This window comes from Bombyx mori, chromosome 1, assembly GCF_030269925.1.
Source record: "Bombyx mori chromosome 1, ASM3026992v2".
Taxonomy (NCBI): domain Eukaryota; kingdom Metazoa; phylum Arthropoda; class Insecta; order Lepidoptera; family Bombycidae; genus Bombyx; species Bombyx mori.
The window spans coordinates 3439670-3461250 of NC_085107.1; the positions used below are offsets into that span (position 1 = coordinate 3439670).

General features: G+C 34.9%; 1 protein-coding gene across 4 annotated transcripts in view; it reads left to right on the top strand.

Annotated features, from left to right (window-relative positions):
• Nucleotides 1–21581, top strand: part of Bmap-A (apterous A) — a 134822-nt gene that overhangs the window by 104622 nt on the left and 8619 nt on the right. For 2 of the 4 annotated variants that reach the window (XM_012695956.4, XM_021352267.3), the window contains exon 5: nt 11459–11661. The exons of the other annotated variants lie outside the window; for them this stretch is intronic. In XM_012695956.4, coding sequence (XP_012551410.1) covers nt 11459–11661 — 203 coding nt within the window. The remainder of the gene's footprint in view (nt 1–11458; nt 11662–21581) is intronic. 4 annotated transcript variants of the gene reach the window in all.

The following is a 21581-nucleotide window of genomic DNA, read 5'->3' on the forward strand; positions in this document are numbered from 1 at the left end:
TCCAATTAATTATAGTCGAATTTCGACTACTGCGGGATCACTAGTTCATTTAATTCACTATACAATATGTATGTATATATCGAGAACTACATCCAATCTTTATTGGTTTCAAAACTTTCAAACTATTATTGAAAGGTTTTTCGTTTTAAATCTATACTAATATTAAATTATAAAGCTGAAGAGTTTGTTTGAACGCGTTAATCTCAGGAACTACTGGTCCGATTTGAAAAATTCTTCGTGTTAGATAGCCCATTTATTGAGGAAGGCTATTATAGGCTATAACATCGCGTTAAGACCAATACAAGCGGAGCACCAATAAAGAATGTTTCAAAATCGGGGTTATTTTTACCTTTTGAGAGCTTCCGCTGCGTGCAATGCAGAAACGGTTTCAAGTTTCGCTAAAATAATATATGACAGAATTGTTCCCCTTTAAAAGATCTAAAAAAAGTCTGCGACAGCATATGTCTATATGTTAAGGCTGGCTCACTATAACGGTTTTTACGCTAACCAAAGTTGTTCTAAAATAAAGCATTAATTATTCCACGCGGACGAAGTCGCGGACAAAAGCTAGTGAACTTATATGGATAGTTCAAGGTCCACCCAGGATTAAGCGGTTACTGGATGGATTTTGCCTTTTAAAGTGCATCGGATGAGTGCGTGACGGCAGTGATAGATGGGGTCAGAATAAGCAAGCTAACAGCTCTTAGTGCTAGTAATTCATATTCGTCATCATAAGTGTTCGGAAACTATTTAACTATTTATTTAAGTATGTACTTTATAATGAATTCCTTTTTTGTCTGCCCGAACAATATAAAAGGTGATACGAAGTGTGCGATCCTTGTAATTCATTCATTTATGTATTTACAAGTAAAATGAAAATATTTATATTTCAAACGATTTGTATAACTGATATTTTAGTTTTCACGGATTCAAGTTCAAAGAGATATTATTCGTCAGTTGAAACCTCAAGTCGTCTGCTTCTTTGCCAGTAACATAATACATGGAATGAATCATTTCAGTTCTGATCTCTATTCAATGCGGCTTAAGGTTTTCAATATAAAGTTCATCGACGAAAGAAAAAAAACTATTTTATTTTATTTCACGAACAATCAGAATAAATTAAATAAACATATTTTGATATTTTTTACGAACAAAAGTAGCAAATAATTGTGATGACGTTGAGCAGGCGTTCTCATGTTTACGTTTGTCGGTCGAGAAATTTCGAATCGTGTTTTTTTTCTGTTTATTTTTTTATACCTTAAAAGCCCTGACGATTTTATCAATATACGCCACATATAAAATAATGTACATTACTGCGTTGTTGCTCATAAAAATTTTGTTTGACCCATGGGGTGCCTTGAACTTAGTGACGTAACGTTAACGTTTTATCGATAAGTTATTCTTTGACAACATACGACTTTTTTTGACCAAGACTATCCCACATTGTTATAAACTATACAAGAATCTCAATTCAACAAGGTTCTCACGCTATCGATATCTGTCACAATGAAGTAAGAAAGAGCCTCAGTCGGTATTTCAAATATACTAGAGGTCCCGCAGTAGTCGAAATTCGACTATAAAATTAATTGGAATTGTAAGTCTGTACACTATTATGATTGTATTTTATACTTCTATAATCACAAATTTCGCTAAACTACATTATAAAAAAATATTAAGAAAGACAAACCATATTCTATTCTCAATTTGACAACACACGTCAAGAACAAAAGTTTGACAATAAATAGTATGCATGCATGTGTGCGTCAAATACATGGTATGTAGTGTGTGTAATGTTTTCTTTATTGATTTAATGTATCTTATATGTATTATTTAAAAAAATATTAGCATTGTGCACTTCTTCTCTATATTCTCTTCAAGTGTGAAAAATTTCATCCTCCTCCGTCCGCGCAATTTTTTTAAAAAGGGATACAAAGTTTTTGCTTCACGTATTAATATATAGATAATAACAAAACTTGTCTCATTTCTGTTTTAATATTATTTAATATAATTTAATAACATATGCTGATCATTGTGAATATTTAGTATAAAATTAGAGATTTTAATATTTTCGCTTGTGACCGTAATATTTTATATTAATGTGTGTTGAGAGGAAACGTTGTATGATGAATGAATATTCATAATAAACTATGTGAATAAAATTTAAATTTTAAATTAAAATGGAAAAAGTAGCTGGTATTTTTTTTATTATATCATAGACCTACACGCGTATCCCATTCAGTATGTTAAGTTCATTTTTTACTTAATTATAAAAATAAGAAACGAAGCGCGTTAATATTAACAACAATAATAAAAGCAAAATAAAGGAGAAATTAATGACGATACCGAAAAAATAAATATTATATACAAACTCTATATAACTTAAAGCATATATTTAGAAACGCGGAACAAATGCAACATCGAATGAAACAATTTTCAATTTAAGACAAACAAACTTCACTAACTAATAAAACCGTTTTTTTTTATCTTCATTTTTCTTTTATACTCCATCGTCATCTGAATGTCCGTTTGATATCTATCGACGCCGTATAACTTTACCATTTTAAGTAGTAATAACATTTGAAAAATGAGCGTCCGATCGTCTGCACCGGTCTCCCTGCGTCTGACTTAGTGCCACGGTAGCACCCCCCGTTGCTCCGGCATCCGATACGACACATGGGACCGACAAAATTTTTTATAACATACAATTTTTTAATCGTACTTACCCGACGTGCTGACGTTTAGTTATTTTCCGTGCATCATCGTCCCCTTTCGCATTGTCACACTTTAAGTTCATAATAATACCGAACATAAAAACCGGACGCCGGACGAAGCGTTATCATTTACGAAATCACTTGGTTTTTTTGCCCACCTCAGAACATGAATGGTGCGTAGGATTTATGAGATCACAATGATCTTTTTATAACCGACCGGTGGTTTTTTTTCAATGTTTTTTTTATTCAACTCCGAGCGTTATCTCCGTACATTTTATGTATCAATCTATTAATAATGTCTTCTTTTAGCGGACGCGACGTTTTGTGCCTTGATGTTATTTATCGATAAACTCGCGTTGCACCGGAACATCGGAACATCTCTAGACGAGTTTTGATGCTGCAAGTAATTTATACTGGCTCCGATCATTGTCAAGTGAAATGTTAATATATATTAAGAACAAACATTATGAATTCAAAAACAGTAAATTAATGTACGTAACTGGTTTACGATGGAAGCGGTCCGAGAATAATTATGATAATTTGCTTTTGTCGTTTTGGTTTTTTTTTTATAGCACTTTCGTACAACTAGTGGGAGCTTTGAATCTTGTAAATGTAGTCACATGGTTGTATTGTTTTCATTCTCAAGTTTACATTAAGCGAAAAAGGCCGCTAATTAAAATTTGCATTTAAATAATGTTTTTTTTTTTGACAATTTTTATCATTTTTTGCATGCTCACCAGGCGTGTTAGGCGGAAGCCTGGAGGTCATCGGAATCGTAGTGTGAAATCCGCTGCTCCTTTGATGTCACCGTCTCAATATTTTTGTAATCTAAGTTTAAAGAGTTAGGTCTCTCAGCAAAGTGTTACAGCATGTGTGCGTGGGTGAGTGTGAGTGCTCTGAGAAATTGTTCGATATGATACCGTCATCTCGATTTTACCATCGCACCACCCACCACCAGAGTAGAATTCATCCATACTTCCTGGAACCACTGCGGTCATCCACAGTGCGTTTCCAGAGGTCTTTTTTGCCACGTACCATCCGGCTATGGAATGAGCTCCCCTCCACGGTGTTTCCCGAGCGCTATGACATTCTTCAAACGAGGCTTGTGGAGAGTATTAAACAGTAGGCAGCGGCTTGGCTCTGCTCCTGGCATTGCTGAAGTTCATGGGCGGCGATAACCACTCACAATCAGGTGGGCCGTATGCACGTCTGCCTACAAGGGCAATAAAAAAAAAATCACCAGTAATTAAGCATTTTTATAAATTCTGTTTCTACTGCCCATTACCCGTCAAGTATAACCAAAAAATAACCACATCCACTACTTAACAATATCATCACGTAAAATAATAACGTAATAAACTGCGATCGTCCAATTAATTTAATTTTTCACTTTAACCCAATAATACGAGTAATAACAACTTGCAAAATTCGTTCGACTTAATAAAAACCGTAGGTACAATAATAACGAAGGTTTTTTTTGTTGTTAATTTTAAATAAGCAATAAAATTGAAAATACGAAAATAATTTTACGTTCGTAAAATTAAATATTTAATGTAGAAATATATATTTTCGTTCATTTCACCACCGTGTTGTTATCGGTTCTGTGAGGCACGAACGCCCGCAGCTCTGTTATGATGTCCGCTATAACTTGACCTTCCCTGCGTCCCGGTATCATACAGCTTCGGGAGTTATTAGAGGCGTCACAACATTGTTCTAAAAGTCTAGTTTATTTAGCTGGTTCGTCAGAGGCGTTTGAATACATCACGGCGAACAAATAATGCTCCATCAAGACTTCAATAGTCGACGCGATCGCCGCTGAAATAGCTTTATTTTGTTGATTACAAAGGTGACAAAGGTCGAATAACTTAAAGCTTACAATATTAGTTACGTTAGTTCTATAAAAATATTAGTGTAGAGTCAGAGAGTACCGCGCATCCAAATTACATTTTATTCGTTTGCTGATCACAATTTCTAAACATCATAATAATATTGTCGTGTGTTGAGTTTGTGGAAGGTAAACTTAATACGGCATCGTTTTACGTTGACTAGTAAATTTTTGTTTGTTTGTTTGTTACAGGACGCGTAATGTACTTTAAAATCAGATCGCCTTCAAAGGCTTTTAAAAAAAAAAATAGTTGCCTTTTCTAATCTTATTTAAAAAAATACTTGTCCGGACTGACTGAATCAAAACTGGCAGAGCATAATTGTAAATTTGATTTTGCAAGCACTAAGGAATGATTTTTGGAAGCTTCAACCTTAAGGAGATAAAATACCCACTTGCATCCGTCTTTATCTAAGTGAAAAATACGAAATTTCACAAATCTACTTTTAGTTAGAAAAGGGTATACACTTTTATCAGCCTTTTTAAAAAAAATTACGCCTTAGAAGATTCAAGCAGTTGAAAGCATATATGGGAATTTCGTCACGTTTGAGCTGTTGAAGTACCATGAACCATAGATAATACACATAAATTAGTTATAGATACAGAAAATCAAGCACTCAACAAAAATGTTTACGGGCGTCGGTCACTAGATGGCTTCGCTTCGATTAGTTTCTCATTGCTCCTGTAGATGGCAGTAACATATTACCACCTATCGTATATTTTATTTTTAATGATGTATTTTGTAAATTTTCTAAAACCACAAATTGATAAAATTTAATTAATTTGTCTATAACAAATAGAGACTCGTATGATTTTTTTTATTTTTTTATTTTCTGTGTTCAGTTATACAATAAATAAATGCCTTAACTTTAACAATAAATAAGTTTAAGGGCATCCGTTACAAGATGTCACTAGTTTCCATAAATATTTGTCTTAAAGTATCGCAGTTTCAGGGCCCTGCCATGAACTTCAATTTAGATTTTAGGTAAAGTACTATAAATACTACATAATAGTTAATTACGGTGATGCATATTGAACCGGATATCCTGTTATTCCATTAAAAATGAACACGGCATGAGTCCACTAAAGCAGGTAAAATAACTCAAATACACGCATGCTTTTTACATACAAATTGTTAGAATTTCAACCGCAAACAATACTAAGATTATAATAAAATGTTGTATTAATGGAATAATTGGAAACTTGTCTGTTTACATTACCTCTACATGTAAATTAGTAATAATAAAAAAAATAGCTTTTTTGGTACCATGCGCGCACGGAATTTGACATCAAACTTATGGCTAAAATAGAGACGGAGTGGCGAAATATAATAATTTTAAAGTATATTATTAACATCGTTAAGTGGTTACTGAAGTCCATAGACATCTACGACGTAAATGCGCCACCCACCTTAAGATATAAGTTCTAAGGTCTCAGTATAGTTATAACGGCTGCCCCGCCCTTCAAACCGAAACGCATTACGCTTCACGGCAGAAATAGGCAGGGTGGTGGTACCTACCCGCGCGGACTCACAAGAGGTCCTACCACCAGTAATAGATCCACCAGACCCTTTTTAGGTACCATTTTTAAGCTAATTGCGCGCACGAGGTTTTACATATTCAAAAATAACATTGTTCAAGTTGTGTACTTTATTTAAATCGTGTATGTACCAGAAATACATTTCTTTAATATCGTAAAACACATAAAATCTTGGTACTTGATCTGTTGTTATAACGAATGCAATTTAGAAAAACAGAGAGAGTTGTCGCCAAAAACCTCTCACGTATACACTCGGTTGATAGCTAAAGTTCAAGCAAATCGGGACATTTAAAGTATGCTTCTAATGGGCGACGTGTAATTTCAAAATAACGAATACTTATCCGCATAATTGTCGTTGACTTAAAATCTTATGTTATTCAAAACGTTCTTACCGTACTCCGGTGGACTATATCTCGTTTTCGATCTCCCAAGGTATCATTCGACTTAAACGGCTTCTCGAAAATTTGTTAATTTCGAAGGACATCACCACACGCGATGATGTTTGAACAGAAACCGACAATTACGTTCGGCAAAGAAAAATGTTAAAGACTGTTTTTATTTGAGAGTTTTTTTTCTGCATTGAGAGAGTGCAATTATAGATTCTGAGATTAAAGATTGGAAAAATATCAGACGAGCATATTTTAGAACTCTTTGGATCTGAATCTTTTATTTTTGTCTTTCTTTATCTTTTATCTTGAATTATCTTTAGTTTTAATAATTATTCATACAATAACAAGCACACAGTTTAATTGGTGAGTGCCATCTGTGTACATCTAGTTTTTATTTCTTCTCATTGATGGGCAGCCAAGCTACACCTGGCGGTACAAGAGATCCTGTAATTAGTGTCAAAAGTCCATTGAAGTCGTATAGTGAGTACACCTTGAGAATTACGATTTGTTCGTGTTTCAAAAAGGAAGCCTTTCTTTGTAGTATATACAGAATCATTAAAAGCAGCCAAATCACACTCCTACAATATTATATAGTTTGGTTTTTAAAAAAAAACGCATCGTAAATTCTTTCCTTCTTCACTGATTACAAATCGTGTCTCGGTATTTCTTGTCTTCTCCAAAGTACGCCACTGTCCCACCACTATCGTTAGAATTAGAGTCCTGGCTTTAGAATTAATTAGGCTCAGTAGCCCGTCGGTTTCTTCAAATCATTCTTCCCACAAGCAGATTAGTGTTACTAATTCCACTTGCCGATTCGTGGTCTCAGTTAGCGAAAACATCTGCTCCACTGCGGGTATTACTTACGGTATTCCTGTTTTACAGCACGTTTATTAATAAGGCCGCGTTACATTAAACATTCCGTAATGCGATCTAATCCCGAACTTCAACATCGAGATTTATTTCAAGCGATCATAACGCAGGATTTTACGCGAATCCGCCTCGGTGGCCATTAGGTGAGCCGGCCAACGGATCCTGTGTAATTACGGCCCGGCTAATTGTTCTGGCTCGGTTACAGTACGACAGAAACGAATGCGGTCACTCGAGCAAATGTTTTTTTTTAAACATATTTTTATTTGTTATTACTTATTCGATCCCAGAATTAATGTCTCGGTGATTACGCTTAACCAAAACATTAGATGCCGGTTTAAGCGTAGGTTACGTTGGAAGAAAATTAATGCAAATAATAATGGAGTTTATCGAATAATGGAAGTCAACGTTTTTGAGATTTATTTTCGGTCTCTTTGTTTGTCATGTACATCTCCGGTACTAGGTACTTAATGTAAGGAACGATTTAGAAAATATGTGCTTTCTTTTACTAGAATCGGTTGTTGTAAAAAAGGTATCATCATTTAGAATTTTCGAGACTTTACTTTTTATACTTATTAGATAATAAAAAGTTAAAAAAGTAATAATAGGGTTGTTATTGCGAATGTATGGTATAGGTACGTCGGTTATGTTTTTAAGCTCAAATCATTGAACCAATTTTAATGAAATTCAGTAGGAACATGATTTTCAAAATAATATAATATGGGAAATAATATAGACTACCATTATCTCATTTGATAAGCACGGACTTTAGTAATTTTTTTTTCTTGAAAACAATATTGCATTTAAATAACTAGATATTGTCGCACAATGATCTACTTAATTACATTTTTAGTCTCTCAACGAAACTTTAGGTCTGTCCGACCTGTGTGCTCCTTCAAGGCGGGTTCAAATACATAACACCAAGTATTAAGTAGCTATGATTAAAATTAGAATTCCTTTCATTTAGAACTACGCTTAACACTAATCATATCATAATGGATCAAACGACCCATTTTGAACTTTTGTATTGAAAATGCACATATCATCTTATTGCTTTTGCACATTTGACTTCATGGCATTTTCTTACCAATTAATGTACAGTTATTACACTCTTTTTATTTTTGAAGTTATACTTCTTTAGGCGCGTTATGAAAAATTGATGAGAGTGAAATTTTACGATGCGCGCGCACCGTGACACAAAATTAACAGAGTGAAGTTGCCCACTAAATCGCTCATTACAATACGACCGACGTAACTTCGCGAGTCTGAATATAGCCGCAGGTGAACTTTCGCGCATGTACACTCGTAAAAAAAAGTGTTATTAGCATTCATTTTTTAGTAATATAAATGACAAAATTATTATTTAATATAATTCATACTAAATATTTATTATTATTTAGTTAATATTTAAAAAAAAAGAAATAAATTTAATAAAAATAAAGTATAACTTCTTACGCGCGTACATAAGTACACGCACCCTTTTTTATTTTGAGTAATATTTGTCGTACACCGTTATCTACCCGCTATGGGAGAAATAGATGCCAGTATGATTAGTGTTAAATAAGAAAAAGTTTATTTTTAAATGCGAACGCTCGTCGTCTCCATGGAACCGAAATTCTCTCAGCGAATATGAATTTTGAAAACAGAATGTTTACGGAGTTCTCCGTTTATTGGTCGTTAAACGGCTCGAGTCGCGGCAGCCCGCCGTACCCGAAACGGATACGTCACGGCTACGTTCCGTAACGGAAACAATGACTTTACGACTAATACATTCGCAATACGGAAAAATACGCAGCTGGTTGGTTGGTTGGTGCGTTCTAGACGTTTATTTTTTTTGTTTGTTCACGTATTATGTAAACTAAAGTGCTCGTTTTGAGGAACAATTTACGTTATTGTTTTAGTAATTACTTAAGTTAATCCTTATTTCTTACTAATCGAGCGACTTAACCCACAGACACAGCCCATCGAGTTTCTCGCCGGATCTCTCAGTGGGTCGCGTTTCCGATCTACCACCGGTAGATTCTGCGAAGCATCTCTTGCTAGGGCCAGTGTTAGCAGCACTCCGGCTTGAGCCCCGTGAGCTCACCTACACGTTAAGGCGAATCTGAAATAGCCTCTCAAGGCTATCAGCAATGGTAGTAGAAAAAAATACCGCCCGGCTTTGCTCTTTGATTTGAATTTGATCTGATAGCTACGAAACTAAGAGGCACACACGCTAGGCCAACGTGAGGGTTTCCTGAAATTTTTATCGAAATCGTTCCAAAGCCTACAGGAAGCATACAAACAAACATACATCGACGTTTATGTATAGTTAGATTACAATGATTTTAAGAATGATCACATAATATTATTATTACTGTTCTGAACATAATATGGCCGCGACCATGAGAAACAAACGTAATCCTCATTATATAATCATTCATAAATAATTCATTGGAAAGTCGATCAGATTTATTAAAATACGTTATTAACAATTCGTTACATAAAAGTTTGGTATCCTACGTAAGCTCCACATAAAATTGTAAGTAAATACTAATATATCTATGTTTTTAGAACGAAGTTTAATTGAAGAAAATACAGTCACAATTACGAACAGAACAGAAAAGAAAATATCAGATTAAATATATTAGAATATTAACAGATATATTTTTCTGTACTAATAAATAAAAATTCACAATATGTAATTGAGCGTAGAATACATTTAGTAAAACACACATCGTCTTATCTTTATTGTGTTTCGCAGTCGTTTCAAATAATAATAACAATTAACTTAATTACTTGTATACATGTTTTTTATTATCATCGAAAGAACATTGATATCCGTTTAATTGAATATTGAATTGTGAACAGGTTTTATATTAGGCATCTGAAAAGTTACTGTTAATACTTTCAGCATTCAGTCGACTAGTTTTATAATTATAAAGAATTTTCTTTCTAGAATGCTACAGAAAGATATTTATATTACTGATAGTTACACATTACCAGCTACCAATCTACTCTAAGCTGAAGAGTTTGTTTGAACGCGCTAATCTCAGGAACTACTGGTCCGATTTGATTCTGACTGACACTGAATTCTTTCAGTGCTAGATAGCCAATTTACTGAGGAAGGCTATATAACATCACGGTAAGACCAATACAAGTGGAGCACCAATAAAGAATGTTTCAAAATAGGGGTTTAAATATCTCCTTAACATTCTATAATTTAAAAATATTTACACTTTCTACGTAAATGAAGTAAGGGGTAAAATTTAGAGTTATGCCTATTCCGCGCGGACGGAGTCGCGGACAAAAGCTAGTATCGACATAAAACTCAAGCGGGGCGTTATAATTCATTTTATTTGAATTTAAACATTCATTCTGTCACTATTTGGGTATAAATGCACGATAGTCTTTTATTTTAGCCCCAAATGTGGTCAAATCGAATGGGACTTGGTTTATAATCATAAAATGTTTGTTTTGTAGTTTAAAAGATATAATGAAGTTGCGATTTTATTACAGCTTGATGGAAAAATTAGGAAAGATATAAAAAGAGCACAAGATATAGAAAATATTATAAAAAAGAAAACTGTACATCGCGGTTGACTTTGTAGAATACCATTGATTTAATGTAAAAACGAAACTGCGCTATTCGACTTTGGCTTATAAGTCGTTGACTTACTGTGTGAAAAGGGTACTTATGTTTATCGTTGCAAAATGCTAAAATAGATATTCATTGAATAAAAATATCGCATTTTATATTTCAGATATTATCAATGAATTTCTCTACGAGGGCCCTCTTAGTGTGTTTTTTGTTCACGTTGTATGATTTATTTTGCTGTAGAAAAAAATAAACGCGAATTGGCAAAGCGAATTCTCTTTTTATACATTTGAAAGCAATAACCAATTTATTTACATTCGATCACTGCTAATGCTTTTAAAATCACTCTTTAAAACGAAAGGTATAAAGTAGCATTTACATTGTGCTATTTAATTCATAACGTAATAAAACGGAGAGCGCCGCTGGTGTACTCTGTCGTCCCGAACGGAATTGCTCAGCATTTAGCAGCGTGACTCTCTTGTTTGGTCATCAGATTTGAATCCCGATTATCTGGAGATGGGTTTCCGTGGCGGTGGTACCCTGGGCTCCACGTCCAGAACTAAGCGCATGCGTACGAGCTTCAAGCACCACCAACTGAGGACAATGAAGTCCTACTTCGCGATCAACCACAACCCTGACGCTAAAGATCTGAAGCAGCTCAGCCAAAAGACTGGACTGCCGAAACGTGTTCTGCAGGTAATGAAAACCCAATCTACCCAATATAATTTTAGAATTTTTTTTTTCATTGCTGATCACACTTTTCATTAAACTATAAAATTGTACCATACATTTTTTTCTTTTCGCAATTCCTACTATCATTAATGATAATAATGCGATACTAATTGCAATTGTTTATTAATAAAGCAATAAAATGTAATCTCATTCATAATGAATACCTGAGAGTTATTTCATGTCTCAGCAAAGTATCAAGAAATTTATTGCAATCACAACTAGTATTCTTTTATTACGATAAAATTTTTAATAATAAATATTAGCAAAACTATTAACGATGGATTCGGAGACAATAACAGGAAAAAAACATTTTCCCCAATTTTTTTATTATTTAGGCATCTCCTTTATCTCCCGAGTCTATTTATTTTAGGTAGCTATTGACGGATAATACCACAAAATATATATTAAATACAACAAATTAATTAAATTGAAGTCTTGTTATGTTAGTGATTATGGTTGAAATTCGACGGGCGGGCAAAACCGAGTTCAATAAAAAAATAGGTTAATAATACACTCAATTCGTACTCTTGACAGAACGTAAGGAGCCTCGGATAATTCCTTCGATTCCCGTTTTCCTTGACGGAATATGAATCGAGAAAATAACAGTTAGTATTATCTTGTCTATTAAAATAGCTCAGTAATTTATTCACGTTTCCGCTTCTTGAATGTTTTCCCGGTCGTTCTGTAATTAAATATTATAAATTTTCTAATCAATGTTTAATATTATAAATTTAATATTACTATAAATAATTTATCGGAATCGGTTTGGTCACAGGAGTTCCACGAACAAGGTTATCGTCAGGTTATCAACGTAGATTATAATGAACACGTACTAAATGTAGGTCTTATAATAATGTTTCGTAAAAAAACAGGTCATATTTAATACATCGACGCTTGAAAGGCAAACATGACTAAGCGACAATGCGTGAAATTTACAGTAGACTAATTTAAAGTTGAAATTAATTTAAAATATACATGAGAAATACCTGAAAAAAAATCTATTTTAACGAATCTAGCTGTAGGATTGAAATGATTTTAACAGACCTAGAAATATATTCTTTTTGCGCATCGAATATGGTTATTGCCTATCATTTATGTACAAAGCAGTTATTGTCGCTTAGTCACTTTTGCCTTTCAAGCGTCGACATATTTTCTTAAACCTTCGCGTGCGTGAAGCCAGAGCGACTCTTGTTTTACATCCCGATTATAGGTAGGTACATCGTAAATTGGCTTAGTTTCGGGTACTTAAAACTTGTAAAGAATTATTTATTTTGGTCCACCATTACCGTTGCGTGTATAGACGAAGGGTATAATTGATAATAATTAATTTGTAAGGTTTCATCTTATCTATAAATAATGTTAGACTTGTTTAGAATTGAATAGATTTTAAATGTTAGTTTTCAACGATACTATTATAATACATTAGTTCAATTTTGATTGTACATTAATAATCGTATAAGCTCAATGAGTCTTTAGGATGATTTCATTCAGTGTGGTCAATTTCTAAACTCAAAAACCCAATGAAATTCTCGTCGGATCTTCTCAATGAGTAGCGTTTCCGATCCGGTGGTAGATTCTACGAAGCACTGCTCTGCTAGGACTAGTGTTAGCAAATTCTATTATGTAATTTTATTTTTTTCAATTCTTTCGAAACAGTTAATTTATATAATTGATAACGTTGTGATAAAAGGAAACACTTTAATATGAGAAGTGCTGTTTGTTATGAATGAGAATATTTTTTAATTACTTGTTTTTTTATCTAAATTATATTTGAAAATAGTTCTAATGAAAATAATTACCGGTGAGTCTTAATTTTAGGTACACTTCATTACGAAATCTATTCGGTTTAATTAAAGTTACAAAATATATAACATATTTTATATGGCATATATTTATATGGTATAATCAGTATTATAATACAAATGAAAAGTGTGGCAGTAATGGTTTAAAACGTTTGCATGAAATATTAATAAAGTAAATTCAAATTCAGAATTTCGTTCGGAAATAAATTTATCTACCGCGAAATAAAAAAAATCGATTCAAAATTATATTTATTATCGATACTTCTTGCAAACGCCACGAGACGTGTCCAGTGGCATGTTAGCTCCGAGTTGCTGGACCGTGAGTGTCTCTGGAACCGGTAGTTAAAAGCTAATGCGAATTTAATGTAACCGATATCGATTCACTTTGCTTTTTACCGAGTTATCGACAGCTTTGCGAATAAATGTTTTTATTTAACCTTCTTTTTTTGCAGCACTAATTCTTTTGTACTTTTCATTTTTATTTTAGGCTCGTGTATTGATGGTACGTAATGGAGTAATATTTTAGATTTTAATTGACTTTTTTTATTTTATATCTAGGTGTTGTTTTTAGGAGAAAGCCATAGTGACAAATGACGGTAAGTCGCAAGTTACATGAAAAGACTGCAAGTAAATCGTTTTCATTGACCAGATGATCAGATGAGCTCGTAACCTCAAAGCTAATCGAAGCTCATTCGCGTTGGACTGTTTTAACTACACTAAATATATTATCCAGTACTTCTAATTATGAAGGAAAGAAGACAGTGACCTATTCATGCAGTCGAATAATAAGTCCCATAATCGCACTTAACTTCAGTTGAGTCGTGAGTTCATTTGCTCGTTTATCGTAATAGTTCATCAAAAAAACATTCTTCTTCTAGTTCTTCTTAAAAAATAGATTTGTAAACAAAATAATCTAGAGCCACTACATCATTTATTAAATTTACAGCTCCGAATAGTGTTTTGGATTGTAAGGCGTTTGATGAAATGGTTTGTCTATTTTTCAAAACCTGTCGATTTTGTTTCGAGGTGCGAGCGTGATGCTGCCGCCTGCGGTTTCTACTTCATCATCATAAGGTATCATTAGCAGATTTTCATGTGTTTATAGGCGTTTTTTTTGTTTAAATCGTTTTGAAAATTTTCATTTAGGTTTTGTGGCGGCAACGCGACATCTCCGTTTGTCACTTTCGAAGGTAAGTAAACAAAAAAAAAACATATTACGTATTGAACTTTTATTTGGAAGATTTTTTGTTTTTTTGTTATTTTAACAGATCTTATGAATGTTGTAAATCACTACCAATACATTTGAGTAATCTTCATAAATCAGAAGGACGCGAGGAAATCAGTCGAGGCTTCTTGCAAAAATCGCTTTTTTTAGTATGTGTGTGTATTTCCAAATATAAACATTTTAGATCATAGGTCTAAATGAAATGAAAATTTGATAAAAAAATTGTAGAATTATTATTAACAAACATAACTATGAACTGCCATTAAAAAAGAAGCTTGAAAGATCTGTCAACGAAGAAATCAGAGTGCATTCAAAAATACACACATTATGAACACAGTGTCTCCATTTTTAATGTCGGTTAAAGTAACAATAAAAAAGTATTCTGCGTGTGGTTCTTCAATTTGCATGTTAATGTCCACGTTCTGAGTCAATTTTGATGTATTTAGCCAGAATTTAACGTACATGTATTTCGCGGAAAATTGCTTTTGAGCATTATTCCTTCTTCGTCGAAGTCGTTTATAAAGACGCACTAGGTTGGTATCTACTTAAAAACAATTGGTAGGTACTTGCCAGAAGAAATGCACCTTAGTATCGTTGCGTTATTAGAGCAGGCCACGACTCTCGGCACTGAGGATTATCGATGCAAGGAGGAAAGATCCTAGCGTCTATACGAAGGTATAAATGCTTGTAATTGCGGTCTTCCAAGTCGGTTGTTAGTCGGAATTTTTTAATTTTTTTGTTCCTTAGGTTGGTGGACGAGCTCACATTTACAACGTAAATGCGCCACCCACCTTGAGATATAAGTTCTAAGGTCTCAGTATAGTTACAACGGCTGCCCCTACTCTTCAAACCGAAACGCATTACTGCTTACGGCAGAAATAGGCAGGGTGGTTGTCAGGGTCGTCGTGGTTGCGTTGACAACGTACATGCAGAAGTAAGTCCTTGGGGCGCCCATGTTCCCGAGGATTATCTTCCTGGCGATCCTGGCAATCGCAAACGCCTTTAAAACCTGGTTTCGCAATGGATTCACTGTGGTTCAGGGCCCGAATGAATGTGGTCGAAATAATACCTGCTAATGTACCGTACTCAGTGTAGTTCTGTCGGAGAAACAAAACGTGGCCACTGACATTCCATTTGGAACGGTCCAGTTGTATTAAAAGCGAGTCGTTGTTGACATAAGATTGCTGCACCGCATTGCTTCGCCCGCTAATACGCTGCACACACATCGGTGTTTCTCGACAATTTAGCGCTCCGTATTGCGTCTAATTTGTTTGCCAGCGGCGGCCCTTTAATGTAGGGCTCCGGCGCCTTCAAAGGGACCTCCTTTGTTTCTGCAATTACATTCCACCCTAAAAACGTTTAGAGTTACGTAGCACATGTCTTTATTCGTTTTCCTGTGTCTAACCGTTCGTTTGTTCTAAGTGGTGCTTTTAGGTACCACAAGCACCGGTCACCGTCCTCGTCGAACCCGTCGCTTGCGATGAAGGGCTCGACGAGAGAATTAACCCATAGACACAGCCCACTGAGTTCCTCGCCGGATCTTCTCAGTGGGTTGCGTTTCCGATCCGGTGGTAGATTCTGCGAAGCACTGCTCTTGCTAGAGTCAGTGTTAGCATCGCTCCAGTTTGAACCCCGTGAGCTCACCTACTAGTTAAGGTTACGCTGAAATAGCCTCTCAAGGCTCTCAGTTTAGATAGGAAAAGAAAAAAGTTCTAAGTTAGGTATTATTATTATTACGTGATTTTGCTAGGTTTCATCTCTAAACACAAATTGTTTGTTTTATATTATAATATCGATTAATCTGTTTCCTGTTAATGTTTCAACGAGACTTCAGTTTCGACTAACAGACACGAGAGTTTCAACAACAAACTTGCAATCTTTAATAGTCAAATGATAAGTGTATTCAAAAAATTACATAAAGGGGAACGCGACGCGGGATTGGAACTTCAGATCTCTCATTTATGAGGTGCGCAATGTTATGTATTATAGCTAAGTTAGGAATGCACTCGACATAATAATATTATTATCATAAACGCAAAACTATTATAATTTTAATGTATTGATGAAATGAATGATCTACGAACGGTATTAATGCATATAGTGCGCAGTACAAATATCATTTATTTAAATATTAACAATTATATTAATAAATTTAATAATAAATATTATTTATCATTTCTTAGTAATTTACCTTATAAATTCTTTTAGAATTTTAAGTCATTTATTAAAAGATGTTGAAATGAATTATTTTCCTCCTTATTTCATTTATGGATTCAATGAGCTATAAAAAAAATTGAATTGTTAACAATTGTCTGTATGTACCTATATTACAGTTTTTGAATCGATTAAAACAGTTCTGAGATAGAACAGTTCTTAAATGCTCTAAAGGGTGAGTGAGAGGGGTGACTTTATCCCTTTCCCGCAACGCAACGGTTGCTAAAGAGTTGGTACTGCTCTTGTAAACGTTGACGTCATTATACAAAAGAATGTGCTCTCTGTTAAGCTCAAAATTTTACTAATATAACTTGTGTATTCCTGAGAACACGTTACTGATTATATGTACGTTTTAATTCTCTTAAAACAACATTTACTGGTGGTAGGACCTCTTGTGAGCAGTAATGCGTTTCGGTTTGATGGGTGGGGCAGCCGTTGTAACTATACTTGAGACCTTAGAACTTATATCTCAACGTGGTTGGCGCATTTATGTTGTAGATGTCTATGGGCTCCAGTAACCACTTAGCACCAGGTGGGCTGTGAGCTCGTCCACGCATCTAAGCAATAAAAAAACAGAATCGGTCAATACGCCGACTCTAATAATGACACGCTACTGAGTTGTAAGCATTGTATTTAACTTCGTATCGTAGTCTGGAGAATCGGCTCCTGTATTATTTTACCTCCATGAAAACACATGCTAATACAGTACAGCACTGCGCGATTCTTAACAGGGGTGGGTTTGCCTATTTCTGCCACGAAGTAGCAATGCGTTCCACTATGAATGCTAGGCAGCCGTTGAACTAAGAAGGCGAACTAAGAAGGCGGCATTTACGTTGTCAATGTCTATAGACGCCTGTAACCATTTACCACCGGATAGTCCATAAGCTCGTTCATCCGTCTAAGCAATGTATAAATAAAAACATTAAAGTGCACTTAATCATATTTGTTAACAAATGTGTTTTTTTTTTTTATTATGATGCATTATAGCAAACATGTAAAATATTGCACAAAAAAACACCTCTTTTAATTTAATCGTTTCGTTAATCGGTAATATATCTCATTAAGATAATTATAATATGATATAATACATTAATCTAGGTCCCAAAACACTCATAATAATCTTGATTCTGTTATAATTGAATTAAATTGTTTGTCCGCGAGTTGGAAGCATTAAGCCGAAAGAAATTCCTTATATTCAGTTGGCAATTTAATAAGGTAGCCAAGTAAGGATGTCGTATAAAATATTCTTATAGAATTCACAGGTTCGAGGAGATCGTGTATAATAAAGCGGGCATGCTTTTTATCATGGTACCGAGGTATGTCGATCGCGCCTGAGCGCCAGATACCGTGAGCCGCATAAATTTTCCCCTACCAATTATACGATACGAAGGCCAAAGGACCCTCCCTCCGACCTCCGAATATTGATCGAGATGTTTTTCGAACGAAATCCCTCGTCGCCATTTTGTGCAGATAAAGACTTTTTGCCTTTATTTTTTTGTCTCGTTTTGTTCGGCGTGTACTCGGACGTAGTGCGGCACTTGCGCGAAAACGTTTGCCTAAAAAAAAAAAACTTCAGTCCGACTTTATACGTCAATAGGATTTTTTTGGTTGAAATATTACGTATAAAATTCTATAGGCAAAGGATATGTATAAACCAATTCTGTCCAACCATTAAATGTTCTATACTTATTGTTTTTTGTGCATTAAATAGAATTTCAGAATTCTTGAAAGCCGGCTATTAAGTTTATATCGGAACGCCAATAAAACCATAAAGACTTGTTATGGAGTAGCTGTGGCGAACTGGCCTCCGACCCGAGTCTTTGATTCAAATAAAAATAAATAAGGGGTTCCGAAAAGAAGCAAAAAAAAAAAAAACCAAGATTTATGTCTTTCGTTTCTTTGAACTATTCACTGATACTAATTGATTATCAAATACGAAATTGAGCTTTGATTCCATAACAATAGAGTCCACGAGCGATTAATGTGAAGGAAAATTCAAAGGCTTTCGTTTGAAAGGCCTTAGCTACCGGCTACTGAACATGGTGGCTTGAATACGTTTTATGAATAGGCTTTTGAATGGTCTCGCTGTTGGCGCGCTGAAAATAAACAGTATCGGTTTTAATGTAGATTACGTGTAGTTGTTGAGGCGGCTCAGGAAAGATAATGTTAACGTGGAATATTTTCAACTAAGGTCATCCTTGCTAACTAGCATATAGTTTCACATTAGCGACTGACGCGTTAATTTCCCGGCCATTTTCATCTTTTAAATCTAATTTATTTTTGGTTGTTTTCGCTGGACAAACCAACTGGTTTTCAGTAGTTTTCGGAGTCCTTACGTAAATCTTAACGTAATGAGGTCCGCTTGAGAACCGAGATCGAAATTTCAGTTGTATTGAGCTGTATTGAGCTACGTATCAAACCCAAACAATGGACGATATTGCGGCAGTGAAATGATGCTAATTATACGCGTGAGTCCCTAGCACCAAGTCATCAGGAATAGGTTTATATAAACAATGTTAAGCAACATCCATTGACTACAACGGTAATTCATTGTCCTGTTAAACTCGTCGCATTTATTACGTTTCAATATTAAAGTTAATGCATCTTTTGAAAAATTATATACAGGGTGTTGTTACCTACATTCACTGCCGAAATCGTAACGAAGTAGGTAGTTAAAAATAATAGCTGAACTAATTTAAGAAAACAGTCATAAATGGATTGACCGCCTAAAGGGTTGAAGTCTCATTTAGATTAAAATTACAACTACCTTGCTTAAGCATGTTTGATTCGTGGCGGAAACAGCCAGGATGGTGGTGGAATCTCTCACAGCATGCCTATCAGATCCTACTTAATAAACATACTTTAAATACACAACGCGACTTCTTCGTTGTGAGACTTATTTCTTCATAGTTCACGCATACATGCTTGTAACGTGCTTAAATAGAAACTGTGGTACCTGAGACAGCATTTGAAATTCGGTATAATCTCATCACTTAAGACGACTACATGGGTTGCTTATCAGGTCGTAGATGAGCGATATTTCCCCGACATAGCGCATAGAGATCGGTGTTTAAAAATCATAATTTTGACGACTACATATTGCATTAGAAAATTGGTAATATCTAAATACGAAAGTATTCCAAACGTGTGAAATAATAAAACGGTAATAAATACGAGATTAAGCCGTAAAAGTATAAACGATTTAATTACGAAAAACTAATTGCATTGCCTGCGGACGGCGACACGTTAACAACTGCCAATTCTGATTGTATCGTAGATTTTTAGCCGGCAAATTGTATAACAGATACGCTAATAACATGTTAACAACGAAACAAGCTATTCAAGTCGTCGTTAATTTAACAATGAATGCGCAAAATGACATTTACTACATACAAAGTATTAAATAAATGTAGAAAATGTGTGACAAACATTGCAAACAGGTGCGCGCCCTGCGCTGCGTCTAATTGCCCGCGGCGCCTCGCAGTAATATATAGTGACGCTGTCACACAAGTCCCGACGCGGGCGCATTTAGAACAAACCGCACCATATTTCTCTCCTTGCGTCCGCAATTACGTGATTTGTTACTCGCTTCGTTTCAATATTTTTTTTTTTCATTCTCGTACACCATCTGAAAAATGGGCTGGGTTCAAGCAGCGCGCTCGTAATTAGTCGATTGAAAAAGTGCCTTTCCCTGTTCTCGTTATTGTTGCGATCAATCCGTTATAAAACGCTACCGTGTGTTTTTAATTTACACGATTAATTTTATCGACGTTTTATTAATCAGTTCGACTTCCACGCGAAGATCAAGGCTTCTCCACTCACCAGTACTCGGGAGAATTTATCTTAATAATTTTAATTGTGTGAACGACTGTACATACGCCGTCTCTATTTATAACGAAACGTATTCCGCCCGCACTATCTCTAAAATTATCAACGGGTTTTATTTTTATAAACGTTTTCATGCCTTGACTTCAAACACTATAAAGATGCTTCTTAACGGCACACAAATAATGGTGACAACTGCGACGCGGTTCCAACCCCCGCAATTAGTATCGGATGGTCACACCTCGACATTCGGCCCGATATAATTTTACTTTCTAAGTACATTTTCTGACAATAATAAACGGGAGTAGTTTACCCGAAATCGTGCTTTAGCGTTGAGGTTGTAAAAGCGCTTATCGCTTATTCGCGTTTACAAAGATCACAATCAAACGGTCCAGTAATTAGTACGGGCGCATCGTTCTAAGACGGTCGGTTGGGCAGATAATTTCCGCCGTACCTTCAAAAGGCGACCATTTGTCATTCGGTCGCGCGAACTCACGTCGAGCGGACGTGTCGCGTCGCCCTCCTAATTTATTCATATATTATTTATTTAAGGAAAACGGGGCTATTAATCACATCTCTAGATTTTTTATTTACACATGCGCGGAATATTTGAGCGCCTTTGATCGTATTCTGTTTAAATATTTATTAGGGTCTCCTTTACGTGAGGTTTCAAGTTAGGATACCGTTGGTTGCTTTTAAATAGGGACTCTTTTGTTTGTTTAATATTTTTTAAGTACGCTTATTGCCTACGTAAACTGCTTCTATCAATTACAAGGTTTTATTGGGTGCGTACTTTAAGTGCTCATATTTAATCAAAT